The 20,086-nt window shown below is 44.1% G+C and overlaps 1 protein-coding gene across 5 annotated transcripts in view; it reads right to left on the reverse strand.

The window, feature by feature from the left end:
• CHN1 (chimerin 1) overlaps positions 1-20,086 on the reverse strand; it is a 224,027-nt gene that overhangs the window by 181,576 nt on the left and 22,365 nt on the right. The window contains exon 1 of one of the 5 annotated variants that reach the window (XM_025460238.3): positions 13,853-14,303. The exons of the other annotated variants lie outside the window; for them this stretch is intronic. Coding sequence (XP_025316023.1) covers positions 13,853-13,871 — 19 coding nt within the window. The 5' untranslated portion in view covers positions 13,872-14,303. Of the gene's footprint in view, positions 1-13,852; positions 14,304-20,086 lie in introns of those variants that run through there. 5 annotated transcript variants of the gene reach the window in all.

Here is a 20,086-nt window from a genome sequence, read left to right on the forward strand (position 1 = left end):
AAGCTATAGGAAAGAATAATGAGTGCTCTAGGTCTCTACCCTGAAAATTGTTAAACTACGGAAGTACCAGGGCACCTGGCTGGCTCCACTGATAAAACAAGTGACTCTTGATATCCAGGTTATGACTTGAAGCTCCACACTGGGTATAGAGATTACTTAAAAATAAAATCTTCTAAAAAAATTAAAAATAAAGAAGTTAAGTACCATGGTTTAAGAAATATTTATTCACTTAAATATTTGTTGAGCACTTACTACATGTGAAGCACTATGCTAAGCACTGAGGACAAAGTAAGAATGAATGAGTCTTACCTGACAGAAATCATCAGCCTAGAAAGACAGAAGGATACATAACTACTGTGAAAGGAACACACTGGCAAACGCCACAGGAGATGTGCAGATAAAATGATAAAGAATTCAGAAGACAAGGGATTCATTTTGAATGGGTGGCAGGGGGCAAGGAGTACAGACTGCAGTACTGAACGGAAGGACAGAGCAAGTACTGCAAATACAGAGAAGGGAACTGATAGAGAAGCTTGTGCAAAGAAGAATCGGCAGGAGTTGGCAGTTGACAGGGTACAGAGGCAAGGGAGGGAGGATGGAAGAAGGCAAGCTAAGGATCTGGTGCTGGGAACATGTGCCACCTGGAGTCCACAAGAAATCCTGACAGAGGGGCACCTGGGTGGCTCAGTGGTTGAGCATCTGCCTTTGGCTCAGTTCATGATCCTCGGGTCCTGGGATCAAGTCCTACAACAGGCTCCCCAATGGGGAGTGTGCTTCTCCCTCTACCTGTATCTCTGCTTCTTTCTGTGTCTCTCACGAGTAAATAAAATCTTTAAAAGAGAAGGAAGGAAAGAAGGAAGGAAGGAAGGAAGGAAGGAAGGAAGGAAGGAAGGAAGGAAGGAAGGAAGGAAGGAAGGAAGGAAGGAAAAAGAAATATTGATGGAGATGTAGAGGGGGTGCCAGGGCAGGGCTGGAGACAGAGACTCAGGAATCACCCACACAGTATACACTGTGGAAGTCTGAATACTCCTGAGTAAGGAAGGGAGGCCAGTTCTTGAAAAGCAGACATTTCAGGCAGCAAAAAGAGGAAACTGAGGCATAGTGAAAGGGGAAGAAAAGGAGTAGCAGAACACAATGTCTTGAAAGACAAGAGAAAAAAGTTGCAAGAAGAAGCAGTCAAAAATAGCAAAGAGGGGCACCTGGGTGGCACAGTTGTTTGAGCATCTCTTGGTTTCGGCTCAGGTTGTGATCTCAGAATCATGAGATCAAGCCCCACATCAGGCTCCATGCTGTGTGTGGAGTCTGCTTGAGACTGCCTCCCTCTCCCACTGCCCCTCCCCACTGCATTCTCTCTCACTCTCTAAAATAAATAAATACATTCTTTTAAAAATGGCAGAGAATGCAGAAATGTGCAGAAAGATCAAATATGAGGACTGCGGGAAAGCCACTGATTACTGGCTACTAACTGATGAAGCACTTAGGCAAAACAGAAGCCGAAAATGAGGTAGTAGCTGTGACAGGAGGCACTCCTTGACCAAACCTGAGTCAGGCTATCCCAAGCTCTCTTCTTGACTAGCCTCGGCCCTGTCCCCAGGCTGCACCAGGCCCTGCAAAGCCCTTTGAGCAAGAAATCTGCTATGGCAGTTTAGAGAGAATCCTCCTACCTTTGCTATCCAATCAAATTCCTCACCCCTGAGCCCTGATATCTCATCATTCTGGCCCGTCCTCACCAAAAATCCTGTTGGGTCAGTTTAGCAAGAATTCCCCCTCCCCTGTCTCCCCTTAGCCATTTTCCATTCGGTGACACACACACACACACACACACACACACACACACACACCACTATAGATCCTCCCTGCTCTCATACTCAGAGGTAAACTCCATCTCTTTCTCCTATTGTCCTAGTCTTGACACCTATCATGGTAGTCCTGAGTCTTCCTTGTTCTTTAAACCAGTGTCAGAATCCTTTGTTCACCAGAGTTGCCCACCTTTCTTTTTCTCTAGTGCTTAATGATATTCCCAAGCACCTACTACAGTCCCCCACTGGCTGGGAGGAGACAGGGTAGACAGGGTGGAGGAGGAAGCAGCCATGCAAGGAAGAGGAGGTGGGGCCCACAAAACACTAATAACTCACGCTGGTACTTCAGAGGGTTCCAAAGTTGAGGAAAGGGTTTCTCATGTTGACTAGGAAAGCATGGCTGTAATGTAAGGGAAGCGGTCCAGGGCAGAGGAGGAAACTAATGAGACAAGACAGAGAAAAACAAATTCCTCTGCTTATTGTCTTCAGTCCCCTTGCATTATGCTTTTTTGTAGACCACTTCATTTCTTTCTGGAACAAGGAGAGGTATTAAGAAATAACAAAAATTTTTCTTTGATTCATTTAAAAATATGAATGTTTAAACTGCTATTTGTATCTACTCTTCTAATACCCGTATGACAATAGCAGGAATGTCTATGTAGCATGCAGATTTATTATTATGAGAGAAAGATGGTATGTTTTCATTTTCAGACCTCTAAAAGGTTAAGTTAGCCATTTTCATACTGAATTCCTATTCAATTTGATTATGTTCCCTACCGTGAGAGTAAAACGTGAACAAACCAAGCTAATTTATGTGCAATTCCTTTGTACTGTTGAAATGAAAAGGAACAATAGTTTAATGAAGTGGAATTTGTTATCTAATTATACCAAATAATTTAGAAACATCTGCCGATGGTTAGTAATACTACAGTTAAAACCTCAAAGAATCTGCTCCCAGAGAGATTTCCATTTTACTCAAGCCCTTGTGAGCTTCCACTTGGGAAATCCGTATTATAGTATGGAACCATCAGATGAGAGAATGGCACATTTACTGCATTAACAAAAAATAACAAATGAACAAAGAAGTGAACAGTAGAAGGTGTGTACATGAATTGAGGCCTTAAAATTAACTCTCAAATTTAAGAAATCCAGCAGACTTCTGTAATATGCAACATTCATTCAAGCATTTATTGAGTAGCTTGGATGCATCAGACACTCGCAGTTGTTAAGGATACACAGAAGAAATCTACAGCTTTCACGTCAGGGAGCTTCATCTAACAGGGAAGCAAAGAGAATCCATGTACGGACCACCCTATCACCACAGGGTAAGTGGTAGGAGAGAGAAGTGTACGGGACACAACAGATGCAGCAAAGGTGTAACTAACTCACAAAGGGAGACTATTCAGGCTGAGTTTTGCAAAGTGTGTGGAGGTAAGCAAGTGCAAAGAACAGCTTTGGGAAATGACTGTGCCAGAGGCACACTAACTACAATCCCTTCTGGAAACTTCAAGTAGTCCAGTACGGCCGAAGCACAACCTCTGAGGAGGAAAGAAGAGGAGATGAGGCCAGACAAGCAAGCAGGGGTCCTATTCTAAAAGGCTTATATTCAAACTAGGGAATTTGGACTTAATCTTAATGGTGACAGGGACCCACTGTTAGACTAACCAAATTCTAAGAGGCATAAATTTCCAATTATGGACTCTGACACAAAAATAATCCAAAATAATAAAGGAAGAAAAGAGATAAATGAAAGCAAATGTTTAAGCTGATTCAAGGTGGGGTGCCTGGGTGGCTCAGTTAGTTAAGTGTCCAACTCTTGATTTCGGCTCAGGTCATGATCTCAGGGTCATGGGATCGAGCCCCGAGTCTGGCTTTGCACCTTGCAGGAAGTCTGCTTGAGATTCTCTCTCCCTTTCCCTCTGGCCCCCTTCAGGCACATGTGCATTCTCTCTCTAAAAAATAAACATATAAACAAACTGATTCAAGGTTGTCCACAGGATAAGCATATAGATGATAGTCCATCACTATCACTATACTTATTCACTCAGTAAACCTGAACTGAATACCTGGGACATAGCAAACATTGAGCTTATAGTCCTTGATATATTTTAAGGGCTAAGAGGCAGGGGCTAGATCTGATTAGAGTCTAGATCATCACCCAAAGGAGAAGCATTGCTGATTGGTCAGTGTACTTTACATTTCAGAGTACAACAGGAAATATCAACTGTTCAGAGCTATCAGAAGTCTATCTGGTATTCTTTTTTTTTTTTTTTTTTAAGATTTTATTTATTCATGACAGAAAGAGAGAGAGGCAGAGACACAGGCAGAGGGAGAAGCGGGCTCCATACAGGGACCTTGACATGAGACTCGATCCCGGGTCTCCAGGATCACACCCCAGGCCGAAGGTGACGCTAAACCACAGGGCCACTGGGGCTGCCCCTATCTGGTATTCAATGTATGTCCCTGAACTAGGTTTCTACCAGAGCATTACCAAAGTCTAAAATGGCATGTGGCACATATTTAGCCACACACATAAACAGAAATATTGCAGAACCATTTTCTCAAGTAGGTCAACAGACTTGTGAAAACAACTGCTATCTTGGATCTTTGCTAATATCAACAATAACAATAATATCAGTAACAATATTAGCTACTATGTGTCTTCACCACTGTATCAGGAACCTTACACACATGATCTCATTTATTTCCACACAGAAGGAAGAAGGGAATTAATAGGCCTGGTTTATATATAAGGAAAATGAGACTAGAACATAGAGCTGACACTTGGCAGAAAAAAAATTAAACAGAGCCCTTTACACCAAAATCCAAGCCCTTCCCTCTACACTGCACACTATAGAAGTATCCTCCACAAGCTCCCCATCCCACACAGTAAAATCTGATCCTTACCATGGTTTGTTTATAAGGCCCTACATAGTGACCCCAAGACTCCTCCATTCCCCAGGGACCTCTCTGTCTCATCTCCTATCACCTCCCCCTCGCTTACTCTGCTCCAGCCATGTTGCCCTTCTTTCCCCCACATATTCCCACCTCAAAGCTCATTTCATGAGGCAAGGAATGTAGGACTCATTCCCTCACATCCTTTGAATCTCTGCTCCAAATCCACTTGGCTGTGAGGCCTTCCCTGACCATGCTGCACATAGCTAGCTCCACCTCCTCATCCTGCTTTATACTTCTTCATAGCACGAACCACCTGGCACAGTAACATTTTTTTAAAGATTTATTCATTTTAGAGAGAGGGAGTGCACACCTGGGAGCATGCAATGGGGAGGGGCAGAGGGAACAAGAGAGGAATTCAAGCAGACTCTGCTGAGCGTGGAGCTGACCCAGGGCTCGATCTCACTACCCTGAGATCAGGACCTAAGCCAAAGCCAAGAGTCGAACGCTTAACAAACTATGCACCCCTCCCCCAGGCGCCTCCACACTATACATTTTTTATTGTCTGTTTCCTTCCACTGCAAACATAAGTTCCTTGAGGACAGGAACTAATACATACCTGGCACATTTTAGGTCCTTGATTTCTTCAACAGATGAGTAAACAAATCACAAAACAAGAAGACCCATCCCAAGCCTCAGAGTTATCTTCAGAAAAATTAGGAAACAGTATACCTCTTGTTCCTCTTTCCTTCTCTCACTCTATGGTACATCCATTCCTTGCCCCTGATCCCAAACGCCCTGGGCTCTTACATTGTTCTGCTTATTACACCACCTACCTCAGGTCCTTCTTAGTAATGCCGCACCTCCTACCTAAAAACCAGCACTTTCTCTTATAGCACAGCTCCCTCAATCAAAATGCCTGCCCTGTCTACTTTAAGATCCTCAGTCCATAAATTACAATCATTCCCTCATGCTACGTGAAGGGAAGTATCTAGAACTAGCATGTTATTCCTCATAGGTAACATGCTAAGAATCCATGCTTTAATTGTAGTATCATGGTATTAAATGCATTCACTACGGAAGGTCTGCAGGGGAAATACTTCAGTCAGGCAGATATTTATACACTGCTCAAATGGATACCTATGCCGCTTACCTATCGGGCTCATGCCCTGATCTCAGGGACCTGGGTTCAAGCCCCACAGGGGGCTCTGTGCTCAGTGCATGTCCACTTGATTTCCTCTCTCCCTCTCTCTCTGTCCCTCCCCCTGCTCATCAGAGTGCGCTTGCCCATGCGCTCTCGCGCTCTCTCTCTCTCTCTCAAATAAACAGAACTCTAAAAAAAAGAGATTAGCAATTTAAAGAAAAGGTCAAGTCTGTGGTCATGAAAATCTATGCATGCAGAGATACGATTCTTGGACTACATCTCTTCTTCTATTTGTTTTACACCATGAGATATACATGGTCCCGATGAAATCCAAAGGTTAAAAAGTCCGAGTGGAAAGGGAAAGGACAACCTTCGGAGCAGCTAGAGGAAACACAATGAGGTGGCCCCCTGCCAGGCTACTAAGCAGAGAGGGCCCACACCGGGGCCTGACTCATCTTCCCTTCCCACAAATTCCTCAACTGTCTGCATTAATTCTTTCCAAGAAGTGCTTACTTTTCTAAATTTAAAACAACTATTCAAACAGGCATGAGCATTTCTACACTATCAATTTTTTGTTTTGTTTTAGTTTCTTGGAGAATAAAAGAGAAAAAAAACTTTCTAAAAATGTGAAAAGTTCTAAAAGGTTCCTGGATATAAAACCATTATTTTTAAAATAGTCATTTCTGTTTTTTAAAGTTTAAGTGAAGTAAACCTTTCTTCTATTCCATCTGGTCCTCCCCACTCCAGGTAATTTTTAAATTAATAATGTTTCAATTGAGACAGAATTCACACACCATAAAATTCAGTCTTTAACATATACAGGAAAATTGTTTTTTTAGTATATTCACAAAGTGTTCATTATGGTTTTTAGAAATAAGGAGCCAAACTAAGAAAGTATAATATATCTATTTTTCTATCAAATATGTTTTTTTTTCCAACATAACTTTTCAGTGTAAAATACACTCACACCATTCTGTTTCTTAGTTGCTTTTTTTTTTTTTTTTTTTAAGAGAGAGAATCTTAAGCAGACTCCTGACACAGGGCTGATCCCACCACTCTGAGGTCATGACCAGAGCTGAAATCAAGAGTTAGACACTTAACTGAATAAGCCACTCAGGCACCCCTATGTTTTTCAAGGATAGTAAGATTATATTAATAAATAAAAATCAAAGGTTATGGGAATCATTTACTATGTAGGAATAACTTATGACTGGTAAAGCCAGGCTCAACGATTTGTCTTGAGTTGGGTTTGGGCAGAAAGTTCAGTGACTTCATTTAGTTTATATACTACAAATGAATAATAAAGTTTTTTATTTTTATTTTTTTTAAAGACTTTATTTATTTATTCATGAGAGACACAGAAGGAGAGAGAGAGGCAGAGACACAGGCAGAGGGAGAAGCAGACTCCATGCAGGGAGCCCGACATGGGACTTGATCCCGGGTCTCCAGGATCACACCCTGGGCTGAAGGCGGCGCTAAACTGCTGAGCCACCTGGGCTGCCCAATAATAAAGTTTTTTAAAGGTGCTACTACTGATACTTTATATAAAACTGAGAAAACATCAATTACTCATGTCAAAGGATATTACTATTACTATAGAGATTCTCATGAAGAAAACAATTAAGAAAAAGTGCCTAGCCGTCTGGGTGGCTCAATCGGTTAAGCCTGACTTTGGCTCAGGTCATAACCTCAGGTCCTGCGCTCAGCAGAGTCGGCTACCTCTCTCCCTCTGTCCCACTTCTGCTGCTCTGTCTTATCTGTGTGTCTCTCTTTCTCAAATGAATAAATAAAAAAAATTTTAAACCCAAAAAGACAAAAAACGTCTTCTTACCAAGGGTGGGATTTTTTTTTTTTTAAAGGTAGACAAATACTGATCTAAAAGAAATTGAAACTCTTATTGACAAATATGTCACATTTTTATAAATTATACATATCACTCTATCTTCAAAGATCAGGATGCTAATAGGATTGTTACTGCAGGGACAGATGCCATTCAAAAGACTACATTACCAATATTCCTTTTATACTGTACACAGATGGTAACTATCAGAGTTATGGCAACTATAATTCTTTTATCTCTCTTACATAGTATTAAATCTCCACACATTAAAAGAAAATTTTAAAGCTGAAATATTAAGCTTTTGATACCAGTAAGAGAATATGCACAAGTATTTACATAAGGATGGTGATTTTAATGACAGCTGAAAAGATGAAACATTCTAAGAAAAGTAGCTGTGCTCTCACCACTAGACCACCCTGCGGCTTAGGTAAGTCCCTCTCCTGTTCTTAGATGAGCAACATATGAAAAACAAAAATGTCAGCAAAGACTGTATTCAAGTGGAGTTTCCCATAAAATTAGCTTTAGGGCAAATAAATCATAGTGAAAATGCAGTTGATTTGTGTTTTTAAAAACAAGTTTTAGGGGCACCTGGCTGGCGCAGCAGGTAGAGCATGCAACTTGTGATCAGGGGGTTGTGAGTTCGAGCCCCACACTGAGTGTAGAGATTACGTTAGAAAATAAAAAAATTTTTAATGTCAGGACAGTCATAGAAAATCAGAAATTTTTCCAACTGTATCACAAAGAAGGCACCATTAACCATTTAACTGCTCCAAAGGATCTCTAGAAAGATGCCAAAAGGCAGGTGCGGCAGGCAGCAAAATGAAAAGGTTTCCATGGCAGTATGAAAGTCTGCAGAAAGGAGGTCAGAAGTCACAGTGAATTCCTAAGTATCAGAAGGGATCTGTGGCAGTGATGATAGTGACTGGTATGAAAGGAAAAAGGAAAAAGAAAAAAAAGGGGCGAGGGGACAACGCCTGAGCTAGTTCTACCCAGATAGAGTTATTCAGGGTCCAGCCAGCCCAACTGGATTTTAACCGAGTTCCCAGTCTCAGCATTTGTCTGAGCTGTAACCACAGCCCCATTTAGCTATAAATGACAGACATTCCAGCCAAAGGATAACCTGGCAGGATGCTTTTTCACCCAGCTCTGTCAAATAGGGCTTTACTGGTATAGACAGTCAAGGCGTTTGTTAGGTAAACGAGCTATAAAGTCCTAAATTAGATGACTTGAGACTTTGTTTCTAGTCCAGCAATTGTTAGAGAACATGTGCTTCTCTATCAGGAAAGTTCTAAAAAAAAAAAAAAAAAAATTCCTATTGGAAATAGGTAGTTAGGTGCATATACTATAGTTCTGGAATATAAGCTCCAAGAAGACAGGGACCAGGTCTCTTGCACATTGCTGTAGATTTATGTCGAACAGACGAGCAAGGTGAGTGAGCAGAGTATGAATTACATTTGGATGATGTTTAGGATTTGAGGATTTAAAAATTATTTGAATTGAAACAGATAACAGAGGCATACTCATCTACAAGGTGGAGAAAAATGCTAGCAAATACCTGAACCTTCAAAAATGCATATTTTCAACTCCCAAATGGGACTGTAAAATCAGGAAGTATTGGGATCTAGTTCTTCTATCACAGATAAAACAGAAATGTGCCTTAAAAATATCTTTTTAAGCTGCAAAGGTGATTAATAGTGAAAACAAAAGGTAAGACAGTTGTCAGTCTTCAGCTTAACTTGTCAAGTATTTCTGAGTTGCTACAACGTACTTAGGTAAAAGAAAGTTAAATATATCGATGTAAAATTGTATTAGGTAATTTTAGAGGTTCTCATTTTTTTTAAATGAAGCTTTCACTAACATCCTATAAAAGAACATTCTTTACAATGACAAAAACAAAACCTGGATGCAAATGGAAAACATAAAGAAAAATAAAACCAACAACCTAAGGGCACCTGGGTGGCTAGGTCAGTTGAGTGCCCTCCTCTTGATTTTGACTCGGGTCATGATCTCAGGGTCATGATTCTTTCTGCCCCATCCCCCTCACCACAACCTGCACTTTCTAAGGAAAATAAAATAAATCTTAAAAAAACAAACTAGACTCTATTGCTGGCAGCTATGCACTGAATTGTGTACTCCAATAAATTCCTATGTTGAAGCCCTAACCCCAATGTGATGTTATCTGAAGAGATGAGCCTCTGGGGAGAAATGAGGTGAGATGATGTCATGAGGGTGGGGTTCACATGATGAGATCAGTGCCCATAGAAGAGACTGGAGACCTTGCTTTCCCTCTCTCCACCACAGGAACACACAGCAAAAAGAGGGATGTCTGTAAACCAGAAAGAGGGCCCTCATCAGGAAGTGAATATGCTGCTCACTGGTCTTAGAATTCCCAGCCTCCAAAACTTCAGGAAATAAATGTCTGTCACGTAAGCCACTCACTTTATGGTATTTCATTCCAGAAGTCCAAGCGGACTTAGGACACTGGCCTTACCAACTAACACACCCATGATAGACAAGATAGGGTCCTGGCAGTGGTTGCTTTGGGAGAATCTCTATTGAGCTCTGACGCTGATAACTGTTTAGTTACATGTGTCCAGTTTCTTGTCCCTATTTCCTCTTTACTATTATCTCACAAAACTTTATTATCTCATTGCTCCTCTGCTCTAAGTTGGTTATTAAGAGGAAATATAAAGGGATACGAGGTACTTCTGACTAGTCAAAAAGTAGTACAGTTGGGGCGCCTGGGTGGCTCAGTTGGGTAAGCATCTGACTTTTGGTTTTGACTCAGGTTATGATCTCAGGATCATGAGATGGAGCCCCGTGTTGGGCTCCACGCTCAGCAGGGAGTCTGCTTGAGATTCTTTCTCCCTTTACCCCTCCCTCGTACACCCTCCCCCTACGTCCATGTGAGTGCATGTTCTCTCTCCCTCTCTCTAAAATAACAGATAAATCTTTTGAAAAATAGTAGTACAGGGGATCCCCGGGTGGTTCAGCAGTTAAGTGCCTGCCTTTGGCCCAGGGCGTGATCCTGGAGTCCTGGGATCGAATCCCACGTCGGGCTCCTTGCATGGAGCCTGCTTCTCCCTCTGCTTCTCTCTCTCCCTGTGTCTCTCATGAATAAATAAATAAAATCTTTAATAACAAAAACAAACAGTAGTACAGCTGACTCTTGAACAGACCTACTTATATGTAGACTTTTCTTCATAAAACCAGTACAGTACTTATAAATGTACTTTCCTCTGATTTTCTTAATAACATTTTCTTTTCATTAGCTGACTTTATTGTAAGAATACAACATATGATATATATAACATAGAAAATATGTGGTAATCAACTGCTTATGTTACTGGCAAGGCTTCCACTCAACAGCAGGCTATTAGGTTTTTGGGGAGTTAAAAGCTAACACTTAGATTTTGGACTGTGTTGGGGATCAGCACCCTTATTCCTCATGTTGTTAATGGATCAACTGTCATATCTAAAATAAAATCTATTTCTTCTAATGGTGGGGACTGCTCTTAATATATACAAAGGCTATTTTGAATTGGGCATATTTGAGCAATCCCATATTTAATACAATGGTTCTCAAATTTAAGGATAACAGAATCACAGGGGAGTCCCTTTAAAATCCCCTTCTCCTAGAAATGCAGATTCTGTGGACCTAGGGGCAATGGAATCTACATTTTTTTTAATTATTCATTTGAGAAAGAAAAAGAAAGAGAGAAAAAGGGAGTGCACATGTGCACAATAGCAGGGGTGGGGGGGTGGGGGGCTAGAGAGAGAGAGAAAAACAGACTCCTCACTGAGCAGGGAAGCTGATATGGGGCTTGATCCCAGGACCCTGGGACCATGACCTGAGCTGAAGGCAAACTTAACCAACTGAGCCACCCAGGCACCCCAGGAATCTACATTTTGGACAGAGATGACTGATGAATAGTGTACAACAACTACTACTCTATCTATCATTACTGAAAAACAGCCTCTGCACACAGGTGTAGTTTCCTTTATAACAGGGAGATTATTCTTAAAAACCTGCAACCAAATTAGCTTTTGTAAATTAAATTCTATTTTTCCACAAGCTGACTTTAAAATCTTAAAGACACTTTATTCATTCTGAGCGGTGGGAATTGTTTCTTTTAGCTTCTTCTTGAGGTCAAATCCATGCCCTTCCTTTCCCCATCCCTACTTACATAGTTCAAGATTTAATAATTTAGGAATCCTTAGAACCTTATCCCTTACTCTGCTTCTCCCTAATTTGTTTATTCACTGAGAATGTCAGCATTTGAAGAAAAGTGGCTGATTCATAAACCTTACCTTTGAAAACACACCTGAAAATGCAGACTCTTTAAAAAGGAAAATGAGGGGCACCTGGGTGGCTCAGCGGTTGAGCGTTTGCCTTTGGCTTAGGGCGTGATCCCAGGCCTGAAGATCCACTCCCACATCGGGCTCCCCGCAAGGAACCTGCCCCTCTCTCTCTCTTTCTCTCTGTGTATCTCTTATGAATAAATAAGTAAATCTTAAAAATAAAAAACTAAAAAGGAAAATGAATTTCGTGAAAAAACAAAAACAAAGAAACCTCTCGTCTAAGGGGAAATTTACTCCTGGAAATACTACTGCTGTGTATCAGCTACAACAGTATAAGAGAAACGCTTCTTCAAATGAAAATATCAACTATGATTTAAGCCATCCACCATTTTTAACTTTTGTACAAAAAGAAGTCCACACTTAAAAAAAAATGCTCTACTAGATGGTGCAGATGAGACACAAAGTATTAGAAAACAACAGTGAGATTTTTATTTCTTTCAGAGAAAGAAGAAACATTTTTTAAAGCACCTAGAGATGGGGGATCCCTGGGTGGCCCAGGGCGTGATCCTGGGGACCCAAGATCGAGTGCCACGTCGGGCTCCCTGCATGGAGCCTGCTTCTCCCTCTGCCTGTGTCTCTGCCTCTCTGTCTCTCATGAATAAATAAATAAAATCTTAAAAAAAAAAATGCCATTTCTGGTACTGTGGGTATTCCGGCAAAGTAAACATACCCCAGACTGCAGACTGGCAAACTGTGTTCTAGGCTCGCTTCTGCCACAAAAGGGCCATTAGAAAATAACCTGCCTGCATCTAAATGTAATGCATACAATAAGATGGCTAAATAAGGGTAACTCTTTGATTCTAGCAGATTGATTCACTCTCAGTATTTATATGAAAAAGCATTTGTGGTATGTGATGCCTATGACTTGATCAAATGATGCAATAAAAATGTAACTGGAAACTTCATCTTGTGAGTCACTTACTCACACCGCCCCGGTGGCCAGCAGTGTCCCATCAGTACAGACCATACACACTACTTTGAACATCTAAATTCCCACATGCGGAGTTTTCTTAAAGGGAGGTGCGAGTCCACCACGGTCTGCGTGGCAATAGGAAACATTGTATCCTTTCAGCCCTTCTTCCCAACCCATTGTCATCACAGGCTCCAGGCGGGGGGGGGGGGGGGGGGGGGGGGGGGGGACCACCTTCAAGTCTTAACCACTGAAACAATAGTGTTGCAGTAATTGCAACACAGAAATCACATTGCTTTCCTAATACCCTCAAAGTTATTCTCCCGAGATCACTTATCACCCAGAAACCAACTTTCTCCTTGCGTGCTCTCGTTATTTGTCAGCGCAAACACTTTCCATTGTAACGAATATTCGGTTCACCACTTATCCTGGGCTCCAAATAAATAAATAAAAAATAAATAAGCCGTCCCAAAACCCAACAAGGCTCAGCGCGCCTGCATCTGGCGATTTCCCGGGGAGCCTGGGATGCACGGACATCTCGCTCGAAAATAAATAAACTTTCCAGGATCTTTATTTACTGACTTGAGACACGTTAGGTCTGGAAACCACCCGCTAACTTGGCTCCCAAGTGGGCACGTTAGAGCGGCCTCGGGTCACCCGTCGGCCAGGGCGGGCGGAGGGCGGAGGGCGGAGGGCCGAGGGCGGCTGGCGGCGCAGGGCCGGCCCGGGGAGCACACGCCCAGCGGCCCTGCCTGCGGAGGAGACAATGGGAGAGGCGCGAGGGAGCCGGCCCGCGCCCCCGCCCCGCCCCGGCCCGCCCCGGCCCGGCCCCGAGCCCCCGGCGCCCCCCGCCGCCCCCCGGCGCCCCCAGCCTCCCCGGGGCGCGGCCCACCTGCACTCACCGAACAGGGTCAGGGCCATTGTACGGCGCTCCCGGCCGCTCGCCGCCGCCTCCCGCCGGCGCACGCGCTCCTCCCGGCCGCCCGGAGATGAGCGCCGCGGCCCGGAGCGCTCGCAGCGCGGAGGGCGCGGGGACCGGAGGGGCGTGGTGGGGCGCGGGCGCGCGGGGACGCTGCAGGCCGGGGCGCGCGGCCACAAAAAGTTATGTGTGCGTTCGCGTCGGGCGCACCCGCGCCGGGGCAGACCCGCTAGCCCGAGGCGAGCCGGCACTTGTCGCGGCCATCTGTGCGCCACGCGGAGCGCGCGGGCGGCGGTACCTGCGAGGCGGGGGGCGCGGCGGCGGCGGCGGCGGCGGGGAGGAGCAGCAGCCTCGCGGGGCCCCCGGCGGGGCGCGCTCACTCCGCAGCCCGCGGCCTCGCCGGCGCCATCTTGCGACAGCGTCTCCCCCCCGGATCTGCCCCTGCGCCTCCTCGCGCGACCCCCGCGGGCGGCCGGGCCGCTGCGTCCCCATAGCAACGGGCGCGCGCTTGGGGGGGCTGCGGCCGCTGCGTCCCCATAGCAACGGGCGCGCGCCGGGGGGCGCGGCTCGGAGGCGAGCGCGGGGGGCCGGGCCGCTGCGTTTCCCTAGCAACGGGCGCGCGCCGGGGGGGGCCGCGGCCGCTGCGTCCCCATAGCAACGGGCGCGCGCCGGGGGCCGGGCCGCTGCGTTTCCCTAGCAACGGGCGCGCGCCGGGGGGGCCGCGGCCGCTGCGTCCCCATAGCAACGGGCGCGCGCGCCGAGTGCCGCGGTTCGGAGGCGCGCGCCGGGGGCCGGGCCGCTGCGTCCCCATAGCAACGGGCGCGCGCCGGGGGAGCGCGGCTCGGAGGCGCGCGCCGGGGGCCGGGCCGCTGCGTTTCCCTAGCAACGGGCGCGCGCGCCGAGTGCCGCGGTTCGGAGGCGCGCGCCGGGGGCCGGGCCGCTGCGTCGCCATAGCAACGGGCGCGCGCCGGGGGGCGCGGCTCGGAGGCGCGCGCCGGGGGCCGGGCCGCTGCGTTTCCCTAGCAACGGGCGCGCGCCGGGGGGGCCGCGGCCGCTGCGTCCCCATAGTAACGGGCGCGCGCGCCGAGTGCCGCGGTTCGGAGGCGCGCGCCGGGGGCCGCGCCGCTGCGTTGCCATAGCAACGGGCGCGCGCGCCGGGGGCCGAGACTCGGGGGCGCGCGCCGGGGCCGGGGCCGGGGGCCGCTGCGTTCCCATAGCAACGGGCGCGCGCCCCTCCTGCCCTGGGGCTGGGAGGAGCCGCCGCAGCCGCCCGCTGGGACGCGGCCTCCAGGAGCCTGGCGGGGCGGGGGCCGGGGCCGAAATCCCTGCGATTTTTCTTGAATGGGATTTGTGGAGGCGCGGAGAGGACGAGGGCCGAGCTGTTACTCGAAAGAGGAGGATGCTCCGCGAACTGCCGTCCCCAAGCCGGGAGGGTCATGCGGGGCCGGGTTCGCGCGAGGACGGATCTCCCTCGGGGTGGGCGCGGGTCTGCAGCGCGTGACCTGGGGCTCCGGCCTCGGCTGGGCCTGGCCTTCCCGCCGGGACTTCGGAGCCTCGGGGGCCACTGATCGGAGGGGACGGGAGTCGTTTAAGAAGCAGCAAGGGATTACCTGCAATAATGTGATACAAGGCCAATGCTAAAATCTAATTTTCTTGCTTTTACTTGATGCCTCTTTGATATTATCTCAGGGAAAAAAATGCACGTTTCGCACTGATTGGCACTTCTATACCACAAAAGATTGTTCCCCTGAGCTTTTTGCATTTATCTGATAATCACTGGCAACATCCTTCATTCTATGATGTTCTCCGCTGCTCGCCTCTGTCTTTGCCTTAATTACCGAAAAGCCATATAACGCCTTGAGATGATCAACCACAAGAGATGCTCTTGAAAAGCTCGGTTATGAGGTTTTTGTGTCGTTTTCATTTTATGTATTCGAAAATTCAGTATTCTCTACTTGCTATGTGTGTTCCCTCTGTTAAAAAAAAAAAAAAATCCCCGTTTCTTGTGTTTCTTAGGGATTGGTTACTGTTTCAGCATCTAATCCTGTAGATTTTCTCTTTGGTTCTCATGTCTTCCTAAATCATCTTTCCTCTTTACAGGTCCTCAGATTCCCTAATGTCATTTTCTGCTTCTCTCTGATTTTCAACTAATTCTTATTAGAATATTATATAAACATATCTTCTACTGAATGTGTCTTGAGGATCAAATCCTTACAAAAATTACAATTACTACTACAAACAGAACCACAGTTAATTCATCATCATTTCACAACAGACTCCCATCAGAAGAAAAAGAAAAGCCAGTTGGGAGGAGGAGCCAAGCCTTTTGTTTCATGTCAGTTAACTCTAGAAAAAAGAAATAGTAAAATAATTCAACCTGAACACGCAAACGTATGAGATTCTGCATGCTTGAAATTTTCTGATGAACTAAAATGGCTCTCCTTCAGCTACTAATATCAAAATAAACGTTGAAATCCCCACAATGTTAAGCCTTAATGAAAAGGGCTCTTGATTCTGAACAGCCTTGCTGCTCATGAAAAATCATAAACACACAGCTCGTGAAGATAAATGAGATACTTAAGAAGGCTTTGTGGGACAGATTTTATAACCATGTAAAGATTGCTGCTGATCTGCTCTGCAAATCAGATAAATCAGAAACGAAAGACAGCATTTGCTGCCTCAACCAGTGATCTTCAACCTTTTTTGGAACTTAATTTCCCTTTAAGGCTCTGATGAAAATACTGTCCCTCTTCCTGGAAAATGCTTACGTACATATTATACACTCACCAGAATTGCTTCCCAGGATCTCAGAGGGATTATGGCCTATTCAGGGACCCAGATATCCTTTGTAATCTCAGTTTTATTTTTATACTTTGAATTTTTTACCTTTCACATGGAAGCATGGATCTTTGAACAGGAAAGGACCAAACTCCCCTGATTTAAAGATAAGGATATTGAGGGCCCAGCAGTCAAAAGATTTTCCCAAATGTGTTCACCTTTTAGTGGCAGAACTAAGAGGAAAATCTGAGGCATCTGGTGTTTCTCCCTGACCACCTCCCCCACCCTCCATCCCCCACCAATTTAGAGGATACATGGTTTGAATTTAAAAAGAAAACTCTGCTTAGTATTAGAAACAGAGTGGCAAGGGGACCATTTTGTCTTCAGTCATTTTGCATGTTTGGGTCTTCTTGTAATTTGGGAAGTTGAATTTTTGTCTCAAAGGGCCTTTATTCACATGCTCTTCAACTCAGAACTATGTGTCCAATCAGGTTGAGAGAAAAAGTGCTTTTTTTCTCTTCTCTTTGTTAAACTCTCTTAGAGAGGTACCAGAGCACCAGTGTTTGGCTGGTACAGCTGGGTTGGCTGGTAATTCTCTCTGTACCCTGGGGGGTTATCCTGGGGTGCAATCCTGTGTTCACACTCACAGTCCCATTATACAGCCAAGCTTTGGCTACGGGACCAGCCTTGCACCCACCCGTTGTGGCTGCACACAGCTGAATCTTAGTGATAGACCCAGCTTAGATTCAGGTGGGAACATTCTTCCCTCCTCTTCCTCTTTTCTATACAAGTCTGGGCACTCCTACACCCAGAGTACGAACACACACACACACACACACACACACACACACACATCCCTTGCAAGAGAGGTTTTTAGGATACTGTTTGAAGCAATACAGCTCAATGTACTATGTTTCCCTAAACATCTAGCTTTCCACAGTGATTCAATTGATTTCCTAATAACAAAATGCTTTCTCTACTTGATCAGAGTGCCATGCCTTGAAAATAAGATTCATTTTTATGTCGTATTCTCTAACGAGGAATACAGAGTGTTGCTGTTCTCACCTAGCTGGAAATAAAGCAATAGGCTTTCAACCACAGATTCAGCGTAAGGAAGGGCGGTAACCCCTTGGAGATGATTATTGTGGGCGGTACCTTAGATTGTTTATTTAAAAGGGGGAAGAGTAAGTTGACTTTTACAACATTTATGTTTTCATTCAAAGATTTAATTTTGTGTTTAACACCTAGAATGGCCAGATCTGTTTGTTCTGTTACGTAGTTGTCAGATTTTTAGGCCAATGTTTTACTCTTTCTGGTTCTTCCTATTTGTAAAATAAAGGGACAGGGCTATCTCTGATGTCTTTTTAATGTCTTTTTTTAGGTTTAGCTGTCATTCTGCAATATTTTAAAATATTTAAAATAACTGGATTATGGATAAAACAGAGAAGATATTTTTATTTGAATATTTAGTATATCATTTATGTATTCAGTATATTTAACGAGCGGGATGCCTGGTCAGTCTAAAGCCATAGGTCACATTTTCATAAAGACGGTACAATAAAGAGTCATATTTTATTAAATTATTGATACTATGATTTCATCCACAGTATGTAACACTAATGTGATATTTATTATATACCCTTTCTCAGGTTTAACAGGATTAAAATAAAAGTATGCACTGAGCAATCCATGTCAAATTTACTAAAACAGTTTCTCATTTTTATGTAAGTTTTGTGGACTAAACAGAATTTAAGCAATGCTCTAAAATTCTTTTCTACATTTTAAACTAATGACATATTGCAAGTGTTTGGGGTTTTCTTTTTTGTTACTCATTTAGCTTTGTTCCCACTGGTAAACATTGATTTGTTCCTCAGTTTTGAATGAAGCAGAAATTAATGAGGCGGTTTCTGCTTCACGATAACAAGTTGAAATTATAGCACTTTATCATGTCAACACAGCTTTAAACACTAGGAATACCAGTGCTATTAGCACTGTTCCCAAAATAGTGCAGAAGTTTGCTGTTGAAGAAAATCTCACAGAGCATATGTCTACAAATGTGATAGAAACATTTTTTTATTCCTGAGTTATACTGATGTATACTGTCTCTCTATGTTACCAGTTAGAGTATTTATTTCTATGGTGTGAATGTGCTTAGAGTGGATTTGGGTCTATTTTTAATAAGGTTTTCCTTAATAATTTAATAATTTAACAATGTTTTAGTAATGTTTCCTCTAATCCAGACAAGTCCCCCACTATTATCTTTCTGAAGATAAAGCAATCTTTATATTTCTGAATTAGTATCTTGCCTAATATTTGCAGGGCATTTCACGACTTTATAAATAGCACTTTCGGGGCAGCCCCGGTGGCTCAGCGGTTTAGAGCTGCCTTTGGGCCAGGGCTTGATCCTGGAGACCCGGGATCGAGTCCCACATCAGGCTCCCTGCATGGAGCCTGCTTCTCCCTCTGCCTGTGTCTCTGACTCTCTCTCTCTCTCTCTCTCTCACTGTGTGTCTCTAAGAAATAAATAAATCTTTAAAAATAAATAAATATATATATATATATATATATATATATATATATATATAGCACTTTCATAGGGTAAAGGCATACACATACAGGAAATGGAAGCAGTATTTGATTTGAGAAGATTTAGATGACAAAACTATTCAGGAAAAAAATGTATGTCATAATTGTAAATTTGGCCTTTAAGATTAAATAATTCAGAGTAATGTTTAGGAGAGTTAGTAGTGTTCTACTGACCACCAGAGGGTGCCTAAATTATATCCGCAGGAGCAATCCTGGATCTTAGAAATGAAGTAAAATTTGAAGAAATACATAAGAATCCTTAAGAATTGAAAACTTTCTCAATTTGCCTGCAGTGTTTCTTATCAAGTAGCAGAAAATAATCCCACTGAAATTATGCTAAAAGGGGAGGTAGCTTTTGGCTGGCTAGGCACAGATTTGGAATTGTATATTACTGAGCAATGTTTATATTCAGCCCTTATTATATCACTTCCAAAGCGAAATGAAAGTGTTTTTAGAAAGGATGTGTGTGTGTGTGGGGGGGGGGGGGTATGAAGGGAAAGGAAATTGGAACTCAAAAGCAGGCCGTAAAGGTCTTCTATCCCTGACCCAAGATAATGGATTTCTTGTTAACTGCTCAGTTTAAAGGAAATTTTAGTTCAATAGGTGATGGGACCATAGGTATTACTATGAGCCCTAGGTCTGAATCTTCTAAATGCCACAGGTCCTATTGTTTTTTAACTTTGTGATAGGATTTTTTTGAAATGTCGAAAATGACCACTGGTTTGGAGTGGCCAAGGAAAAAGAAAGGGTAAAAGAGGTCTGTTTTCAATACATGTTTAAGAGACTACTTATTTCCTGGTAAATAGTATAGCAGATCCTTTGGAATTTTTTATAGGCTTAAAAGCAAGTACAT

Source organism: Canis lupus, chromosome 36 (genome assembly GCF_003254725.2).
Source record: "Canis lupus dingo isolate Sandy chromosome 36, ASM325472v2, whole genome shotgun sequence".
Classification (NCBI taxonomy): Eukaryota; Metazoa; Chordata; class Mammalia; order Carnivora; family Canidae; genus Canis; species Canis lupus.